Source organism: Ammospiza nelsoni, chromosome 8 (genome assembly GCF_027579445.1).
Source record: "Ammospiza nelsoni isolate bAmmNel1 chromosome 8, bAmmNel1.pri, whole genome shotgun sequence".
Lineage (NCBI taxonomy): Eukaryota > Metazoa > Chordata > Aves > Passeriformes > Passerellidae > Ammospiza > Ammospiza nelsoni.
In genome coordinates, this window is record NC_080640.1 from 20,978,272 (window position 1) to 20,999,613 (window position 21,342).

Here is a 21,342-nt window from a genome sequence, read left to right on the forward strand (position 1 = left end):
ACTTAATTTTAAAGCTGTGAAGATCTATTGCCATTTTTTTTAAACCTGTTTGCTCATCAGTAGTTTCATTTTGGGCTTTTGGACAGGTGAATGTTACCATCTTTTCAGGAAGTTTTTGATAGAGAAGATCTGAATGTTTTAAATGTTTGGAGTTTATCACCAGTGCATATTTCATGCAGGCTCTGTTTTCTTTTTAATTTGGTCAAGGCTTTGTGAAATTGGATGCTGCCTGAAAGGAACCGTACTTTATGGCTGTTTGTTGCATTAAAATATTTGTGTAAAAATGTTCACTACTGTCTAAGTACATGAATTTTCATTCTGTCTTGTATGAGAAGCTGGGAAATAAAAAATCCTGGAGTTGTGGGATTACTATTTTAGAAGGATCATTAAAGTACATTACAGAAGTTGAATTTGGAAGTTCTGGTATGCTTAAAAAAATTAAAAACTGGCATATAATAAAAATTATACATTTTGGCAGAAATTGAGATGATAAACTTGCAGGTGAATGCTGGGCAAGTTCTTCAATGTACATGAAGAAGTGAAGAATATAGCACCTTTTTTACCACTGTAACCAAATGGTCAGAGTTCTACTTCTAGCTCTTGGAATAGACCTCTTCCAAGTGGCCATGGCATTTTTTTCAGAGTATATTTAGATGTACCTAGAGCACATTTCCTCAACACCATGTTCTCAGAATGCCTGCAATAATGTTTTAGTCTGGGTCCCTTACTTTATTTCCAGGCTTGTGGAGAGGAAAAATATTTGAGATTTCTATAGCTATGAATTTATAATTAGTTGTGCCTTTGTTTATTGATGAAATGCAGGCACATGAGATTGCTCATTTGTCCTGGTAAGTTAAATGTGTAAACATGTCTTTTTGTAGTGTCAGAAAAAATACTGTCTGAAAGAATTCTCTTGACACTGGAAAAGTTATTGTGTAGCGCTGTGAAACTTCCAATTTCAAGCGTCATTAGAGATGGATGATAGGTGCTAAGAGAAACTACAATTGTGTCTGCAGCTGGGACACTTAGCTTTGGGTAGAGTAGGGTGTGTTGGAGTGGCCATATTACAATGGCACTAGAGGTTAAACCAGGCTGCTATGGCTTAAGAATGTTGCTGAGGAGCTGAGTTTGGGGAAGCAGCAGCTCTCAGAGCTGGCAGCGTGCCCAGTGCAGTGGGGCTGTCAGAAGCCATCCCGGTGATGCAGCGGCAGCCGCGCAGCCCCGTGCAGGCACAGCTGTGCATGGGGTCAGCGCTGCAGCCCGGCCCTGTGCTGCCCAGCCTCATGCACAGCTGCCTTTCTCTAGGGTGTCTGGAACACGGGCTGCTCTTCCCATAGATTAAATGGCTGTGAAGGACAAATCAAAGGGCTTCAATGTATCAATTTTGGAAAGGCGCTGCAGCGTGTTCTGACACCTATACAGCCAGGCTGTAGACCCTTCTGCAAGTTTTTACTCTTAAGCCTACTTTTTTAAAATACGACCTCAAGCAATGATGAAGAGGCTATTAACATTTTGAAACTATGACAGTTTACTACTGGATAGTTGAAAGAATAATAATTGTGTTCTAAGAAGTGTTGAACTTGGAATTTCAGAGTAGAAAAAAGGAAGTTGTGATCACTCCTTTGCTTACTTCCATAGCATATACGGCTCTCTTCTACTCACTAGTTTAATATCAGGCAATTACATCTATAATACACAATTGGTTGTTCTGGTTGCTTAGAGGGTTTAGATGTCCTTATTTTAAATTTTTTGTTTGCTTATCTTTGGCTTCAATTTTGCACTTAGTATTGTTAGCTCCTAAATGTTACTTAGAGAAGTTGTGACAAATCTAACCTTCATTAGTTAGGAAGATCCAACTGGTGTTTATCAATCTTGCCTATGAAGCACATGTTGGGAAAATATTATGTAAGCTGCTCACTGTGCTAGTTGAACATTTAAATTTATTAAATAGTTCAGCAGCTGTGTATGAAATAAAATATACGTCAATGCATAAAGTACTCATTAAAATTTGAACTCTACAAGCATGTCCCTTTGTGGGAAGTTTTCTTTGACACCTTGCTATCTAAGCAATGTCTTTAGGGATCAAGGAAGAATATTTTAAAACCGTTTTCACAGTAAAAAAATAGGTGGTGGTGGTGAAAAAGATTGTGCAAGCTGAGGTTCACCAAAGGAAGCATTCTGCAAACCTTAGGGTAGCAACTGTGTCCCTCCCAGCCCCTCTGAGGTATGTCAGTAACACAGCCCAAAATCACACATCTGTTGAACAACATTCCTCTTCTGTTTCGTGATTTCTGTAGTAGCTGACTTACTAGGCTGAGTAAGACAGGTTTTATTTGTTTGAGTTTTTTCTCCTCTAAATAACTGTGGGGGTAAAATTGTGGTAAAAAAAAAAAAAAAAGGTGTAGTAACAAATATTCTGGAAGCTTTGAAAAACTCAAAGATAGATTTTGTTTCTCAGCAAAGAAAATTATATACAGTTGAAGCTGAAATAGCCTAACTACTGGTAGAGGAAAAGCACTCAGCTTAATTTTTAATGAAGGATGTCTGTGACTTTCTGTGGATATATTTGTTAATGGGCAAAATGATCTCCATTTGCAAAATGGATTGCATATTAGTGTATCTATCTATGACAGATAAATCCTTTGGACATAGACCTGATTTCATTTTAAGTCAGATTGTAAGTTTCATAAGAAGAGACAGTGTCCTTTTACTTCTGAAAGATGTTCCTTTTAGAATTTCCTGGTAACTCACTGTGTTTTCTCTGATACATGAGTATTTGCTATCAGTGAAATTCATATTAAGATGTGACAAATGGAGATATTGGGGAGGTGTAGCAGCATTGTGAAGAGACTGGTATTGGGCTAGACCCTTTTTCGTGTAAGAAAAAGAGCCTGATACTGTTGATTACAGAAAACATTAAGTTGGAAATAAATGTAAGATCATAAGAGTAAAAATTGATGTCTTTAAAGACTGATAGGATGGTAAAGTATGAAGAAGATTGGGGAATTGAAACAAGTGACCTGAATCTGTAGAGGAAACCCCTGCCCACCCTGAGTCAAACTTGAGCCCTGCACTTGGAAGCAGAACATGGATGAACCACTGTATCCTGATTAGGAGTGTCTACACCAAGGATTTAGCAGCAAAGTGGATAAATGGATTCAAGTCAGCATGATACTGTAGCAAATAACCCGGGGAAGTCTCTGTGTTTGTAAACAATAAAAATCAGTCAGTCAGTGTCTTGTATGTCTGAGTGCAGTGAGCACTAGTGAGCTTGAGAAGCTGTCCAGCATTGGTCCAGCATTGCATTTTAAATGGATGCTGAAAATATGACTTTCAGAGAATATCATCAGAAAATGCTGTAAGGAGTAGAGAAAGGATATTGTGCCTATTTGTTATAAACAAAAATAATTTTGCAAGATAGATTGAGTGTAGCTGTTGGTGACCAGAATCTTCCTTCAGGAGGAACAACTTATGGCTCTGCAGTTGTCTACAGCAAGGAACAAACACAGAGGACAAAGGGACAGTGGGAACCTTCAGCAGTGTGAGCAGATAGCTGCTTGCAGAATTGTCTAATGGACACTTGACTTCTGTATTCTGACCCCACAGAATACTAGAACAATTTATTTTGACTTGTCAGAAGATTTTACTCTGATGCAGAACAAAAGCGAGGTCACCCCTTAAAGGTTTTCCACCGTGAGTGACAGTGCAGGCTGCAGCATGGCTGGCAGTAGGCTGTCCTGGCAGAGACTGCATTCTTTTCCCTCTGATCAGGCAGTGTTGGCAACCTATTCTGTTAAATCAGCCATTAGGTTAAGCTAGCAAAGAAAGTTTCATTCTCTCAAGCACTCACTTTTATCAGAAGTTGCTTGTATGGACTGCAGATGTTTCCCTAAATAGCCTGTTGTTAAAGTATATTTTTTTTCTACAGAATTATTTTGGTATTTATTTCAATAGTTTTATTTGGTACAGGGAGAAACATTACAGCCACATTTAGTGTTTCTATTGTCTGTAATCTTCCCTTTCATGTTTTGGCAGATTCAAATGATAAGATCAATGTATGGTTCATGGTATGAAGTGCAGTGATTTTTGGTAGATAGTGTCAGCCAAAGTGTCCAGTGCAGTTTGAAGCCAACATATAAAGCAAAATTTTGTGTGATGTTAAGTTTACTTTGATAAACATGTTACAAGCTTTTAGAAAATTTTGTGACTGTCTTTGCAATACCTGTATCTGAATCAGCAAACACATAGTTTAATAATTTGAAACTGTAAAAATTCATTTTATGGCCATATTCTCATGTGAGTAACTGCTTTGTGTTTTTTCTTTCTTTTTTTCCCCCCAAGGTATGGGCTGAAGCCAAATGACCAAATTTTGGCAGAGGAGAAGCACAAAGAACTGTAAGCTTTTTTGTGATGATATACATGCATGTTACCTGTATACTTTTTAATATATATACATGTCTTATTGTAAAATAGCTGAAGCAAAAATGTTAGCTTTTGCTCTTTAGTATTGTCTGCTGTAACTTGCAAAGCTTGTCTGAAGACTAATTGTTACAAAAAGAGATTTTAAAATATTTTTTCATTAATTTATTTTAAAAATTCTTTAACTGCAGTTGGTACTAATGCAATTTAAATGCACCATGTAAATGTTCATCCTAAATGCCTATGTTCATTTCTAAATTAGCTACAGATTTCTAGGATTACTTTCACATTTCTCTCTTTCAGGATAGAGATACTGGGGAATTTGTTCCATTTTGTGTTCATCTACACACTTAGATATAAAAATAACATCCCTTTTTTTCCTTACTATTTTAAACTTTAGGCTCTTGCACATAACTGTTTGTTTCCATTACTACATTAGCATTGTTTTGCATTATTTTGCATTATTTCATGATACACCAGAAGACTTATGGAGTTTATCCTCATGTAAGGTAATGTACCTGTTTCAGATGAATTCACATGCATAGCTGTCAAGTTTTCCCATATTAAATTTTGGATGTTTTTAGAAAGGTCAAAGATTTCAAAAATATATTCTGGTAACAAGGATTCAATTCCTCTGGAAAAGATTTTTTTTCCAAAAGCTTTAGTGATTTAATTACTAACCAAATGTTCCATGTTCTTTCAGAGGATGGAAAAAGACATTTAACTTGAGTTAGTACATCATGGTAATGTACCTGTGACATTAAAACTGCTTGAGCTCCAGGCAAGAGACAGGCAACATGAGTTTCCTTTGATAAACGATAAGATTGGTTTTATACAGAGCACACTCTCTAGTGGTAGAACACTTATGGACAGCATAGCTTTGATTAATCCATTAACCCATTTTAGATGCCATGAGCTACAGTGTTAAAAGTACTGCAGAAAAAATGCAGAGGGGTTAAACACAAGGTAAATTACATGCAGGTCTGTATTTTGGACAGTACAAGTTGTACTGTGTACACAAGCTTTATTTGTTCAATAGATACTGATTAAACTGAGCCTTTTGATGTGAGATATTTCATTTGAAGTACTTCTCTTTTAGCTTTTTATTATAGGTATATTGCATATTAGTTAATTGCATGCTTACTATTGATATATTTACAGCATGGTCACTTCTTAAATGGAGGACTGAACTAATTTTATTCAAGTAGTTTTTTATGAAATTTTGTTTAATACAGAAAGTTCAGTAAAACTCAAGTTTTACATGGATCAGCTGCAACAGAAACCCTTCTTTAGTGTTTTGTTGTACACACTGCATTAGCTCCTGAGATTATTTATATGTTGGTAGGTATAATGAAAGAGGTTGAACATGCTTTTGCCACTGATCTTGTCATCTTGAATGTCACTGCATACTTGACCAGGGAAAAAAACTCCTGGAGGTCAGTGTCACGTTGTTTTCAGGAGAGACCTTTGGAACATTTCTAATGCTGTGTACTCTTCTCCTTGGCCCATGTGACCACCACAGACTGCACATCGTTGAACTTCAGAGCACTTTCAGTCCTGCAAGCTGAAGTCTCTAATTTAACTTATAGATGAGTTGTTAGGTACTTAATGAACCTTTTCTGATGTTAAATAGACTTTTGTATTTTAAAGAAATGCCAGTTCTAAGAAACATGAAAAACAACTTACTGCTAGGGTAACTGTTGCTGAAGTGATTATAAACTTATTCTTAGTACAGTGCCCTTATAATTAAGGTATTCTCCTGACCCTATTGTAATGTTTTAAAGTCAAATACAAAGTTAGTTTCTACATATTACTGTTCAGTTCCAAAATCCTCCTACTTAAAATAATTTACCTTTCAGTCTTTGAAATGTCATAAACTTTTATATTGGCTTCCTTAGTAGTAAAGAAGACTTCTTTTGGCATTCTTCATCCAAAATCCATCATGGTGATTTATCTGACTGTCAAATGTCCTTCAGTTTCTCAGAGATACTTCAGTATAGCTGTTGTTGATAAAAATGTAAATTTTGTTCAGTAATGAATTCCTTACCTCCAAAGGTAACTGAGCCTGCTACCCTGATTTGGCTTGATCCTTTAGTCCTTGTCTTAGTTATCTGGAGAGAGAAGTACAGCCACTAAGAGTGGCATTGGTTTACAGGCATGGCATCATGCTTAACTTCTATTTTAAGCACAAAAGTATGAAAGATCACCTTTTTCCCCCCCTGCTTTCAATGCACTTCAACTGTAGCGGCCTTCTAAATTTGTCTTTTCTTTTTGTGTACACTTCTTTTGTTAGCAGCAATTTATTTGCACTAAAGCTGTTAAGTTTGGGCATATATGCATTCTTTTCAGAATTTAGCTGGAAATATCTACTCCTGCCCCACCCCAATAAATTTCTGAATATACCTTATGAAGGGTGCAAGGTACTGTCCCACAGCTCAGCCTGTTTCCATTAAAATGAGCAGATTAGTTAGAGCCATCAGCACTGGTGATCAAGCCAAGCCATGCCCATGTTGTAAGGAACCAGATGAGCAACACACTTGTTTTCAGTGAGGAGTCTGCTGTTCTGCAGAGGGAATAACAAAGGTGGTGTCTTCTGTTTGCATTGGTGTTTTACAAGGGAAGTATTGAGCATTTGTGGCTCAAGGGATGTCCTGCAGATGTTTCCCACCTTCCCTAACCCAGCTAATCCCCTCAGCTCTGCGTCCTGCAGGACTGCTAGGGAAACTCGGATGTAATAAGGTGAGGCCTTAATGTTGTGTATATTTTTTTCTCCTTCTCAGAACAATAAAAAAATATAAACTCTGAGAAAAAAATATTTTTCCTGACCCTTTGTATAGTCCTTTTACAGGAGTTTCTTTTTTTAATTCACAGAATTGGCCTGATTGGCTTTAACTGAAGGTCATATTAGCAAGTATAGACTTGTGTATGCTGTTGCCTAGGCTGATTTTTTTTTGGTTTTACTATGGTTCCACATCTAAAGTTTTTTAGGAGAATAAATTTAAGCTCGGTGCAGCCAGTGATGGGGTGTGATGGAAGTTGTTTGTTATTAAAGTAGGAATATTTTAATACAGAGTTCAGCTTCACTGTGTAGAGTAAGTGTTGACAGAGGAGTTGGGATTTCTTATTAATATTTTCTTTTACTAAACTAGGGTCTGTAAGCCAAATTTTGGAAGCTCGACTAGCTTGTATGAATACAGGTGATGAAATACAGTCACTGTGAGTTTTAAAAACATTGTTTGGAGTTCAGTAGTACCACTGAGTCTGTAAGCAATGCTTCAGAACACTTGTTTTAGTGCAGCTTTGACTGACTCCTTGTTGAACAGTTTTATAAACTTGTGCTTAAGCAGTTTTGGCTGTGATGGGACACTTTGGAAAGTTAGTTGAAGGAGAGAGTAAGAAATGTGGAATCCACATTGTGTTTCTCATTTTTTAAGCTTTATTTTTCAAAGATCAAGACCATGAAGTGTGGAAGAAGATAAATAGCAGCTTTCTTTCTCTTCAGTCCATTTTTGATGTATTGGTCAGAAGGGAGAAAGCAGATGTGTTGCTCTGCTGAAATTTGGCTGAGGGGAATTTGTTTAGCTGAGAGGGATTTCATTCTTACCTGCATACTTGCCATTTTTCATAGTGAAGCTGAACAAGGGAGAGAGGGACTCTTAAATTTGAGCACAGCTGTTTGGGTGACTGATGGAGTTTTGATTTACCTGTAACATCTGGCAGGAGGTGGTGTGTGCGTATTTTCTGGTTTTGCTTAGGAAATATATAGATATTTAAGTGGAAGGGTCAATCTTGAAGTCATAATAGGGATGTTTGGGGATTACAGGGGGCCTCTATTGCTTGGGAAAGAGTAGAGAAATCTACAGTAGGGGTTTAGAAGTAGTCTGGGTATGTCAGAGAGCTCAAGGATCTCAAAGGGATTAGAACCATGTCACAGGAATGTTGAGAGCAGTTTCCTTGTATTTGGGGGCGGGGGGGTTACCCCGTGTTGGTGACTGTCTATCACAGTACTTCAGTACAAATCTATGGGACTCGACCAAGCACAGTGAGAGTGCAGCCGTGTGTGATGGGAAGTTCAGCTTGCAGGGAGGAGCCGTGAATTCCGGGTCACCAGCGGGATGCCGCTGTCCCCCGAACGCTTCGGGAAACAGCCGAGTGCTCTGTGCCACTAGAGGGCGCGCTTTGTCTGCGGTAGCGCTCGCAGAAATCCTTCCCTGCGTGCGGGCTTCAGGATTTGTCCTGTTGGGCTGAACTCTCTCTAAAATACCTTTGCTTTTTATCCATCCTCTTTCCCCCCCTAAGGACAAAAAAAGAGGGTAGCAAGTCGTTTGTGGAAGCAGGGGGAAGAGAGAGTAAAATATCAGAAATACGAAGCTTTAAGTCTTTTGTTGGCCTTCTCATATATGCTGACAATATATGTGATTTGTATGGATGAGGTGATATATGAATCTGTCACAGCTGTTGAGTTACTCCATATAATATGCCTCACTTGTAATTACATTTGAGTAGATTAATATATATTATGAAATATGATTTGGCAATGAATTAATGTGGAAAACTATTATGGCAGTTATTACAAGGTGCTCAGATTAATGAAAAAACCTGCTAGCTCCCACCTTTACACGACTTTATTTTAGATTCCTTCCTCATTTTTTAAAAAATCAAATATCATATTGACCTGTTTCAAGGTGGAGAGTTTTGTCTGAAAACTTCAGTAAAAGTCACTACTACTGTGCAACTGATAACTTGCTTTTACAAAATCAAATATTCGAGTTTTTAGAGGAAAACTCTTAAACTTCTCTTTTTAATGAATAAAGAGTAATTTAGAATGACTAGTCTCTTAAGCTGCCACTTTTCCCCAAAGCAAATAAAATTCTGTATATATTGACTGATTGTTCCATGACATGTAATTAAGTACTTCTTTAATTAAACTTCTATTAAGTACTTAGGGATTCTGTGGAGTAAGAATCTGCATGATTTGCTGTCTATTTTTGAGAAACTTGTAAGGAATGATCTTGATGGATGGGAAGAACTCTGTACTGATCTGGAATGTTTTCTTCATCCAGTTCCTTGAGTTGTTGGCTCCCTCTGTAGAAGCTACTTTAAATTGCAGTTTAATTTCTCCCGAATTGTTTTGTCACTTCTGTGTACACACATAACAGCTTGAGTCAGATGTGGAAAAGGAATAATTTATGGTTAGCTACAGAATTTCTATGACAGATTACTCCCTCTGTGTTTTTTCCTTCCTTTTTCTGGATGTCCACCATTCATGGAATTATTTTGAATTACAGCACCAATGCAAATAAGCAGTATAGAAATCAGCTCATGAAATTCTTGGTCACAGGCAGTCCTGCATAAAATTTCTAGAAGTTAAGGTACCAAGTTATAGCAGAAATACTTTTAACTTCTTTCATGGAGCAGTCTTTACATATGCTTAAATTTAAAATAAAAAATTTCAAGTTAGTTTTAGTATATAATTTCATTTTGCATCCTGCTGTTGGAGATGTTAAATAAGTAACCTGCACAATACTTGTTCAGGGTGGTAAGCAGTTTGCATCAGTATTTTAAAACTGTATGTGTGTATCAGTACATTGTTTTAATTGAGCCTCCTGCCTCTGTTCATGTTCCTTTGTGTGTATAGTACATTGAAGCCCAACTTTGCTATGTGGCTTTAAAGGCTCTATTAGAATAGTCTCTATTGTTAAATGGCTCCTGGAAATCAGAGTCAATTCATTCTTGCATGGCACAGTGCTTATTTGATGTAAAATAGAAGAAAACTTCTGATAACAGCTATGGCTGGCAGTTAAGAGCAAGGCTTATGCTCCTCCGGGGAGCTTGGTTTTGTAGCCTGAGATGCTTATCTGAGGCTGTTGTTGGATACAAGACTTCCATGGTAGTGGGAAGGATGAGTGCTGGAGGGAGAGAGAAGGATCGTTATGAAAGCCAAAGGAGAATCCAAAATATTCGTGTATGTGACATACAAAGTGTAAAAACTGCTGCTAAAGGATTGAATCTTTATTTGTTAAAGGTTCCTAATGTCAGATTCACTGTTCTTCTGTACTCTTGCTCTAATTCACATATATTAGTTTTTCTTCTCTTACCTTCAGTAGAGGTTTTTTTGTGTCATCTGCTTTGATTACCACAGCCTTATCATAGGTGGTACAGAAGAGATCTCAAAAGATCCTTCATGGGAAAGATGTTTTCCGATATTCCAGCTCAAATTTAATTGGTTACAGAAACCCTCACAGTACTGGTTATTGAATTAAATTGATCTCTTGTAATGATTTCTTACTTTGACAGTTTGTGCAGGAGTAGGTGGACTGACATGGACCACCTATTTGGTTCCTCTGTGTAGTAAGCTAATGAGGCCAGTTTTCTTTTTGATAGTATTCCTGACAGTGATTACTGTTCCTCAGTGTGTACTAGACATACATGCTTTAAAGCAAGGAAATAACATTTTTCCTTTTGCTGCCTGTTCCTAAGCTCACCCTCCTGCACAAACTGAGCAGAGAACCCACAGCCCTGAACTGAACTCTCAGACTTGGAAGGCTCAAGTAAAGCACTTCAGCTTGCCTCTCACCCCGTGCAGAGCAAAGGCTTCACAGACCGCACCCTCCTGTCCTCCTGGGGCTCATTTCCAATAAATGCAGTTTGGGCTAAGACATGATTGTCCAGAAGATGACTTCCCTTATGATTTCTCTAGGCACTTTTCTTATTTATACAACTTGTTAAAAAATGGTGTTAATGTTTCCACAGCACTAACTCCTGGTATTGATAAAGTGTGGTGCTAATGCAGTAGTGATGGAACTGTGTGCAGTGACAGATGTATTTGAAGACCGAGTTTTGAATATGCAGAATGATTTTTTTTTCCATACTGCTGCATATTTCTGTCACTGTAGTGCTTTATTTCCAATAGAGGATGGAGTGCACTCTTTTTAGACTAAGATGCAGTCTTGTGCTACAGAACATGCAAAATCTCCTGGGATTGCTGCTTTTTAGCTCAGGTAGCTATGGTTTCTGCATCTTTACTGCATAGTTTAGCATTGGACAAGATATGTCTTGAGAGTATTAATTTTTGTTATGCAATGTAGCACTAAACGTGAGATTTTCCTAAAATTTAGAAATTATTAATTGGACCTTTTAATATCCTAGAAGATACTTTGTCTTACTGTCTTTTAGAAAGAGAATGTATTAAAGATGGCTGTGGGATGGTTTTGAGCTGTCAGACTAATTATTTAACTTAAAGCTGCAAGTTACACAGCAAAAACTGCATATTCTGAAACAAAGAGTGAGAATTTAACATGGGATTTTTATTCTATTCTCTTATTGTATTTCTTACATGTATTCTGCTTGCAGTCCTCTAGACACAGCACCAGAATCAGAATAAAAGCTAATGCTCACCCAACCATTTTGTGGAATTATATTAATTTTATTGCCTTATGTATACAGTGTGTGAAGGAGAGCCTTCAGATAATCTTCTGTTGCAGATCCTGTTTTAATTCTGATTTTGTTCTGATTTTAATGACATAACACCAAAGCTGTTGAAGTGGAGGCGCTGTTGGAAAGCCCCGGCAAAGGGTGCGGTCAGTGCTGGGAGTGCCGCCAGCTGAGGGGGTGCTTTGAGCAGCAGCCACCTCGCTGGCGGCTCTTTGAAACCTGTTGTAAAAGGTGTAAAATGTCTAAAGCTTTTAACCACTTGAAAGGACTTGACAGTGCACTGTTATCTTTTTGCTTAAATACTTCTAAGCCTGAGGTGAGGGGGCTTACTGCTTTACTGAGGCTCCCTAAAACCAGTGGAGGTAAGAAATGCAAATTTCCTGTGCATGCAGTTTGAGCTTGAGATGAGATACACCTGAGCGAGGTGGGGCTTGGGAGGGCTTTTTGTGTCATTCAGACCACAAACATCATTCATGTTCAGATTGCTGTGTTAACTGGTTAAGTGAAATTGCAAAACCCGGAATAAGAGTGTAATCATCTCTTCTCTAAGCTCAGTTTTGATTTTGTTCTGGTTTTTAATGTGTTGCTGGTATGATTATCTAAAAGTCAATGGTCAATGCCAAAGAAAATAAAAATGTTCATTATTTAATTCTTAGTAATTTTTTTATGATCCTGAGAATAGATGGAGAATTTAAACTTCCAATATTTTTTGCATTTTAGTGACCAAAAAAATTACTGTAACAGAAAATACACTAAAACTGAATTTCCAAATGCAGGCACATTTAATTTGATTTTTGAGTAGCCTGAGGCTTTTGTGAACTCTTAGGATTTTAAGACTAGAATTTATTTATTGGTGGCACTTGTGTTTGCCTGCTCTGTTTACATCAATAAAGTATGTGTATTTATTGCATATTATTTTTTCATAATTCCATAAGAGACATAGTTAGGATATAATTCCAGAATTTTTCCTAAATAATCAGGTAATGAGCTTTATTGTTGTGACATTTGTGTGCAATTTATAACATGGTATAAATTCTTCCTGTGCTGGGACTTCAATTTTCTCACTTAAAATCTTTTTTAAGTGAAGCTCTTAAGAATTGACTTGCCAGAGAATGGCCACCGATGTCCTGCTTTTTACCCTGTTATAAAAATGGCAGAATTGCATCAGATGTTCCATTTCCAAAGCAGTTAATGCAGTATCACTCTCTTTGCTAATTTGGCTCTAAAAGTATCCTCATTTAGAGATGTAATCACCACAAATAAAATGTAAAATAAAGTGTAGGGTTTGTTAGCAACTGAGAGAACAATAAGTCTCTATTGCCCATTCAGTCTTTTCTGAGTTAAGCTTAGCCCCAAGAGTACCAATTAGTGCTCAGAATAGTGAATTCTGCTATTTTAAAGGTGGTCATCTATCAGAGCAGATTAAATGGCTTGTGTGAAAATAATTTAGTAGCTGCCCATTAATTGCCTTTCCTTTCATAGAATTGTAGAAAGAGACCTCAAGAGATCATTTAGTTTCAATCCCCCAATCCAACTAGAGATGCATCTTTGTCATTCCTGGCAGATATTTGTCTAGCTGTCTCCAAGGGTCTTTGGAAATAGTAAGATGTCATGTGGAGACAGTGCAATCTTACTACATTACTTGTAATGGTGTGCTCCTTCATTCCCACTGAAAAGTTTGTTTGCAGGATGGAACAGAGAGCTATTGCCCATAACAGTGAAGAGGGAGTTGGATGGATTACAGGGTGCACAGGAATTGCCATGGGGGTAAAAAGGCAGTGGTTCTAAGCAGGGGAGCCAGGACAGCGTAGGACAAGGCTGTGTACAAAGAGAACATGAACATATGTTTTGGCTAGGGTAAGGTTCTGTGCACCCATGCATCCCAATAGGCAAAAACATAGAGCAGAGTAGCCTGCAGTGTGAGGAAAATATTGAGAATCTAGCCATTTTAGTAGTGTGATGGAAGAGGTTGCATAAAGTTGAGCATCTGTTTTAATCAGGACAGCTGGAAGCCTCTGCTTAGCAGTCTTAAGGATATGTGTTTGGTATGGATGTTCAGTTTTGCATTTGCAGAGAGATATGTTTGTTTTGCTTTCCTCCTGCTCATGAATAGTATTGAAGACTTGCCAGGAAATATTGCTGATCTACATACTTATATAGTTCAATAATCATTGTCTCATGTAATTGTCTCTCAGACATCTAAATTGATTTGTTCTTGAAGCTTTGTACCAGATAAGATTGTAATTTTATGGATTTGTGGCCAAAGCAAACGGAATGTAGCTGGCTCTAAATTGCATGGGAAACTTGCTGCACATTCAGGAGCTGTGTGCCCGAAGGATGGAGCCATCTGCTTATTCTGAAGGGGGTCTCCTGCCCTGATGCTGTTGTGGCTGTATGATCAGATGACCTTGTTTACTAGAAGTGGAAACAGCAACTGACACACACTGCAGCTTCTGTCCCCAACCAGCAATCACAGATGGAGTGCAGCTGCTGCAAGGGATTCAGTGCTACCTTCTGGTCACATGAGTCAGCCGGTGCAGTTGCAGCTGCAGCTGCCAGTGTCTCTGCTGAGCAGCTGAAACACACAGACCTTACACAGGCGAGTGCAGGGGTGGGAGGTGATGGACACAAACTGCCTGTGCCACTTGAGCATCTGAACCACCCTGCACCCAGTATGTCAGTCCTGGCCTGATCTTGTCTCTTTAACTGATGACACGGTTCTGGTTGTGAGGGGAGTGGCAAGAGAGCTACAGACGGTGGCAATATAATGGCATTACTTAATTTCAATTTCTTATTTATAATCTCTGTGTAAAACACCCTGAAGACACATATGTTCTCCTGTCTTGCTTGTCCTCAATGTAATTCAGGTCCAATACTGGACTATCAAAGATTGGAGGGCAGAATCAGAGTCTTTTGCTATGGGGAAAAAATATTTGGGGAAATTCAGTATTAGCACAAAAATATGTTGGGTGCTTTAAGTTGAAATTGAGTATTTAAACAGGCTATGCAACTCCAGCAGCTAACACTGTGATTTTAAACTTTAGTGACAAATTTTCTCACAGATTTGTTGAAAGCTTCTGAACTAACTTTAAGAACTTTTCTAAAAGTAGGCGATCTCTTGAGCTAACATTTCTAGCACTCAACAACAGTGATATATCAGTCTGCATGCATCAGTGAATAAGCCTACCAATTTCCATCTGTTGACAGTCCTGCACAGATTTCTTGAATTCTAAGAAAAAAATGTTGGGTTAGAATTCCAGCAGCAGTTATGAGAATGTTTAGAAACAAACAGTAGCTTTGTTAAAACTTTGCAGTGTGAATATCCCACTTCACAATGAAGGGAAGATCATTTCATCATAGTTGTCCAAATACACAGTGTTATTGGTTGATACATTTTGTGGGAATCCTTCCTAAGCTGGAAGGATGTGCCTGTGTCAAGGGTTGGGCACTGAACTATTAAACTTTGTGACTGTTTATTTACTGTCTACTCTGAGAAAAACACTCTGAAAATATCTTTAAAACCAGTACTTTATTTCTGTTGCTTGGTTATTTCAGTTAGCAATTACTGTGCAACAGCCTTTTCCCCTTTATTGTTTTATGGGGTTTCCTTTGGCTCTGCCACAGGTGCTTACCATGAGTAAAGGTTACCTACCACTCTGCTACTGAAAATATAAAATACTTGTTTTTCTGAGGAAATGGGATATCAAGCAAGTGAATAGAAGGGAAAATCTTAATATGAATAAAAAAACTGGAGGGAGGGACAAGCAGATGTATGATACACAGGGTACCATTGTTCAAATTTTTTTTTTGTGGAAATTTCCAGGTTTATCTTTTTGTTTGGGTCTTTAATTTTAAAGTATATACTGAGAAGACACTGAATAATTTTCTGCCTAAAAAGCAATAAGGAGCGGCCTAGTTCAGGTAAAAGTATTTTCAACTTTCAGTGAACATATTAGAAGGTTTCAGTATCAGAATACACTTGAATTACAGATGTTGCAATATTTATAACTTGCACAGTGTTATATCTGTTGCTTTTTCAGTATTTTTTCCCCAGTTATTTGTATGTGCACTTGCTCTTTTCAAACTCTTTGCTAGTACTGCATTTCCTACCAAGACCCCTGTATTCTCTGCATGCTGGCTGCTCAAAAAACTGTGATTCAAAGTGGCAGTACCCTGCTTACCTGTTTTGAGGTTGCTTCATGCTAAATGTTATGAGTGATGAATATCTCAAAGGTAAAATACTGCCACTGGATGGTGCTATTGTTATGTTATTTAACTTTCTGTGATAATGTGGATGGCATGAAATCTCCACCCCTGTCCCCCTGAAAGATTTTGTGAGGATCTGCTGCAACAAAGTCCTATGTATAGAGATCACCAGTAGTAAAATAGTCATCCTGTATCTTCATGAAGGCTGGGCAAAGGTAATTCTGTCTGCTGTGATCTGTATTTGAGCTTAGCAGATGAGTGTTTAAAACAAGTTTGGATGACAGCCTGCCTTTGCTAATACAGTTGTTAGTAGGGAAGGTGATGTTCTTGAGGAATGGGATACATTTAAGCCAATCAGCTGTGTGAAATCTGCATATTCATAATACATCTAATTATCCAGAAAGAGATGCTGAGTTACTGAAATTGTCACTTTGAACGGTTTCCTAACGAGGGGACTGTCTTTTAAAACGGCAGGGGTTACATAGTTAGCTACCTATTACATTACAAAAAAAAAAGTTTTGACTGTTTTATGCAAATATACTGCATTACCTTGTATAAATGAGAAGGTAAATCAGCTTTTGAAAGCCCTTCATGTTTTTTTGAGGGTGGAGAAAATGAATTCTTCTTACAAATTTGCATTTCAAGAAGTAAATAACTACTTGAAAAGGTGTGCTTTCTTTTAAAGATTGCAGTTTGATAAGCTAGAGATTTGAGTGTTAAAATGGCTTTATAAATTTTTGAAATTCATCTTTGTAAATACTATGAACAATTGAAAACATACTCCAATTTTCTTATAAGCTGCCTTAAAAATGTTTTTGTTTTTGGTGCTTGCTTTCTCTTTCCCTTCCATTTTCATTCACATATTTTGATCTGTCTGGAGCGATTGTGGTAAATTTTTTAGAGCCCTGCGAGAGGAGAGGAAGGGAAAGAAAGTCCCTAGAACCTAAGAAAACTATTGCTGTTGTCAGTCTTGACTTCAGAAGAAATTATGAGATTTGGCAAGACATCTTCTTGTGTATTTATGGCCTGTCTCTTTTACCAATTGAGCTATTCTGTGTCTGTCTCTAATAACTCCTAAGCTCAGGGGGCAATATCAGAACCATGTTTGACGGGGGAGAGAAAATGTGTAGGATAAGAAGTTACTGAAGGTCTCCAGCGAGTTCGGGGCTTGATAAAGAAGGGAGTTGCATGTAGGGAAAGGGGGGTGGAACACAGACATTTTTACCTGCAGCAGGATCAGGCCTGATGGACTGGAACAGCCAATGTAAACCTCGGTGCAGGGAACCACAAATCAGCGGGTCCTCCCCTTCCACCAGCCGGGCAGCTGGGCTGGAGGAGGTGGGGAGAAGAATGAGGGTGGGACGGTTCTTTGAAGGGACTTCAAGAGCATGGCAGAGGAGTAAGGCTGTTGATATAGCAAATATACAATATGCATTGTTAAGAAACCAGGCTTCTTTATTAAAAGCATTTTACTTTCAGCAGGTATATTAAGAGGCTGCTCCTTGGATATGTTCATTAATTGCTGAAATCAGAAGCTGTATGCTTGCTCAGTCTGCACCTGAAAGACCTTAGTTTGTTTATGCTACATCTGTCCTGGAGTTTTAGTTTTCCTTTTATTACTTGAATTCTCAAATATGAGAGTAGCTAGCTTTTTTCTTTCCTTTTAAAAATTTGCTTTTTAAAAACAAACAGCCTGTCCCAAAGTCTCTATTTTAACAGGCATAGATTTCAGTCTTCTTTTTCTGATGTAATTTTTTCATATGATTTATGTTAACTTTTCTCCTTTCTGTTGCAACCCATCAGCTCTTTTACTGTGTTTACTTTTACTTGCTGTTGTAGAAGTTAGCCCTATCTAGCACAGACATAGTCAATGGCAACTTAAACTTTTGAGGTAACAGTGGGTGTATAATCATATGAGGTAATGTGTCTTAAATTCTCAAAGAGAAGGCAATTCTCTTCCTGGAGCTCTTATCAAGAACAAGGTTGGGATAAGACAGGATGGAATTAGACTGTGAGGAGCTGGCTTGAAGTGTTGACAGATTATTTCTGAGAGAAGTCCGGGAAGAAATTCAGAGGCTTAGTAGCCTCTGCAGTAATGTTGGGTCTCAGTGGAGACTCCTGGGGCCAGGAGGGGTTTGAGAGAAGATGTGGAGAATCCCTGCTGGAAGCTGAAGTGCAGGAGTTTACAAGGGATTGACCAACATACTTTGGAGCTTCATGTGAAAGTTTTTTATGACAGAGATAAGTGGTATTGATCTCATATTTGGAGTGTCTGTTGGGCTGAAGGTTGTACTCCTTGAAGCAGATAAATGTTGTGGTGGTAAAGGTTGAAAAGAGATGTGAAGTAAGTGACTAAGTCTGTCTGGGACATTATTTCAAAAAATATGAATAATGGACCCATTCCTCTTGCATCGAGGGTTCAGAAGAGATATAATTCTAGTTGAAAATCCCCTTCATTTTGTTTAAATAGTTTAATATAATATGTAACTCTTTCCACTTGATATGAGCAAATGGGAAGTTAGATCTTGGGTTTTTTTGCCCTTTTTTTTTTTAATTTCCACTTGGCTGAAGTTTTTAAAAATTGCTTAGCGGTGAAAAGGACCTAAAATGCTTGAAAGTGATGATCTTGGTCAATGATAATCTTATTCTATGTACATGGACCTGTAAGCTGGATGGACTTCTTTTAGTGTGATATATTTTTGTTTCTTCATCTCTTGAATACCTGAAGCTGATGTGTTTAAGAAAGAAAAAATGGGAAAATTACCTTTGCTTTCTTCTTTGTGTCCCTCCTCCTGGGACAAACTGAGATCATCTGCAAGATCAAATACCTGCAAGAATCTGTGTTCTTGTAATTGAAAACTGGAAGTCTTCTGTGGATATTTATTGGACAATGTCATGTCTCTGTGAGGTATTAAAGGAATTTGATTAATGCCTTTTATGATTTTATTGATCATGCTTTATATCACAATTTTTGTAAGTCACTATAAAATAATGTTACTTAACGGTGGGGAAAAAACCTCACATTATTCCCCCTCTAGGTTTTCTCAAATTCTTTTTTTTTTACTGTAGGCTCAAAAATGATCAGCCATACAAAAAAGTGTCAATAAACTGGGATGAAATTTCTGAATCACTGTAGCTAGGTATGTGATTCCAGATACACCTCAGTTTTTCAGGTTTTTTTTCCTTGACTATTTGGTCTGCCTGTGGGAGGGTCATTATGTTCTATTATGTGACTGCTGCTATGCTGTCCAGCTTCTGTATGAAGTAGTGAAACAGAATGATCCCTTGTTTGAAGGAATGTGAAATCCAAGGTACATTCCCACATGGAGTTCTCATGTTCAGTGTGTCATAGGTCTGCCTCACTTAAATTCTTCTTACTAGAGATTCATTTTCTGAGTGTAATGAAGTAACACATCACAAACTCATGTTTTAGTCAGTGTGACTGTGAATATAGATAGGGTGTTCAACATCAAGATGCAGTAGTAACATGTCTTTTTTAAAATTTTTAATGTACAGTAGTTGTGATAGATTTTGTAAAACAGATATTGTCCGAGAGCATCCAGCTTCATTTGATAAAGACAATTCTTTAAAGATACCATCTGAACAGGATCCAGCATCTTTGTAGTGTAAATTCAGAGATCTTCACTGATTATTGGAAGTCCCTTCTCCAACTTTTTTCCAGTTATCTATTTATTTCAGCTTTTCTTTCCCAACCATAATTTTTCCAACCTCTTATATAAAAGAAGTTAGAACTCAGGGTTACACATTAGTGCCCTGTGTCACCTCTTGCATCTTGGGATGCTATTCTAACACTCTGCCTTGCAAAAGTAAGAATCCTTAATAGATGCATTTTAAGGAGAGTGAAAACTGGCCTCTTATAATGCTCCTCTGTTTTGTGTTTCTAAATAATATATCCTGTTTTCTTCTTCATCTGTTATCCATATAGCAGATGTGTTAAATCTGTAAGCTGGTTTTCATTTGTTACCTTGTTGTTCCACTCTTTCTGAAAGATGGAATTGCTGGAGTTGTCCTGTTTCAGTTGTGCTGTGACTGGTCCTGTCTGGGGGAGCTCTGTCTTTCACTGTGTGCAGACACGTGCACAAGTAAAGGAGGAGGGTGGAAATCTTGGCGTTCTCCCAGGAACAGCTTGCCTCTTGTGCCTTAAAAACTTCAGCGTTAGGGATGTTGTCCCAGACTTGACAACAGCCTTGATAGGGAGAAAATGCAGACTGTTGGAGAGTGGTTTTTAATGTAAAAGAGAAGCTAACCAAGATGAAACCAGTCTGGAAGTTTAAGGCATGCAAACTGATCTAAGATGAAGCATGCTGAAATTGGTAAGCTGGTTGGATAAAGGAATGACAATCCTGCAAGGACCATCTTGACAGTTAATGATATGAATTATTTTTCCTTGTTAAGTCCTTAATAAACTGAGGTAGGAGAAGACATACGCAGATGTTAAATTTTGCATTAAACACCCAAAGATGCAATGAGAAGGAACAGAGTAGGGACATTTCTCCTATTACGTCAGGACTTGTCTCTGAGTACTTGGCGTTATTTAAAACAACTTTGTTGAATTGGATGAACTTTGATCCTAATGAAGAACATTTGATTGAATTAAGTGCAGACTTCAACTGGTATTTATCTTGAAGAATTGTTTGCAAGTGTTAAATGTTTATCTAAACTATATAAAATTAGTGCATTTAGTGTATTATAGGTTAATATGCACATTTCTGTTAGCTAGGATGTGTATGTTTACTGCTTTCCAAATTGTGCTTGATGTTTCAGTTTCTCCTAGCAGAACGAAGAATTCATTTGGACTTGCTCTTTCTTCCTGCTCTCTCATCATGCAAATATGGGTTTGGAATGAGGTGGTACAGGCTTCATCTTCAAGGATACAAAGCAGTGTTAGCCTCATTCTTTCTGGTGCTGATAGAGTGGAAGTAATTTGCCCCAAGTACCCTACCTTGGGGGCAGACACTCTGCTTTAACCTTACCTCCTCTGTGGACTTTGCAGTGGAAAAGTGAGATTATGGCTGGTTTTGGGAGATGAGGGGAAGTATCATGATTGTCTGATGTATAATGCTATGGGTTACTACAGTTCTGGAAATCAGACTTGGAAGGCTGCTTTTGTTTGTTTTTGAAGTAGACTGTAGGTTATCTCAGTCAGTGTTAATACATAAATGAAGGATGCTTAATTAAGCTGACTCACTGGAATTACATGCAGGAATACCAGTTGGGAAGATGGATGTTATGTATAATCCTAAAAACATGGCAGGGAATTAG

General features: G+C 37.8%; 1 protein-coding gene across 2 annotated transcripts in view; it reads left to right on the forward strand.

Moving 5' to 3' along the window:
• The window catches only part of ADK (adenosine kinase), a 266,529-nt gene that overhangs the window by 29,705 nt on the left and 215,482 nt on the right, over positions 1-21,342 (forward strand). For both annotated transcript variants that reach the window (XM_059477017.1, XM_059477018.1), the window contains exon 3: positions 4,342-4,395. In XM_059477017.1, coding sequence (XP_059333000.1) covers positions 4,342-4,395 — 54 coding nt within the window. The remainder of the gene's footprint in view (positions 1-4,341; positions 4,396-21,342) is intronic.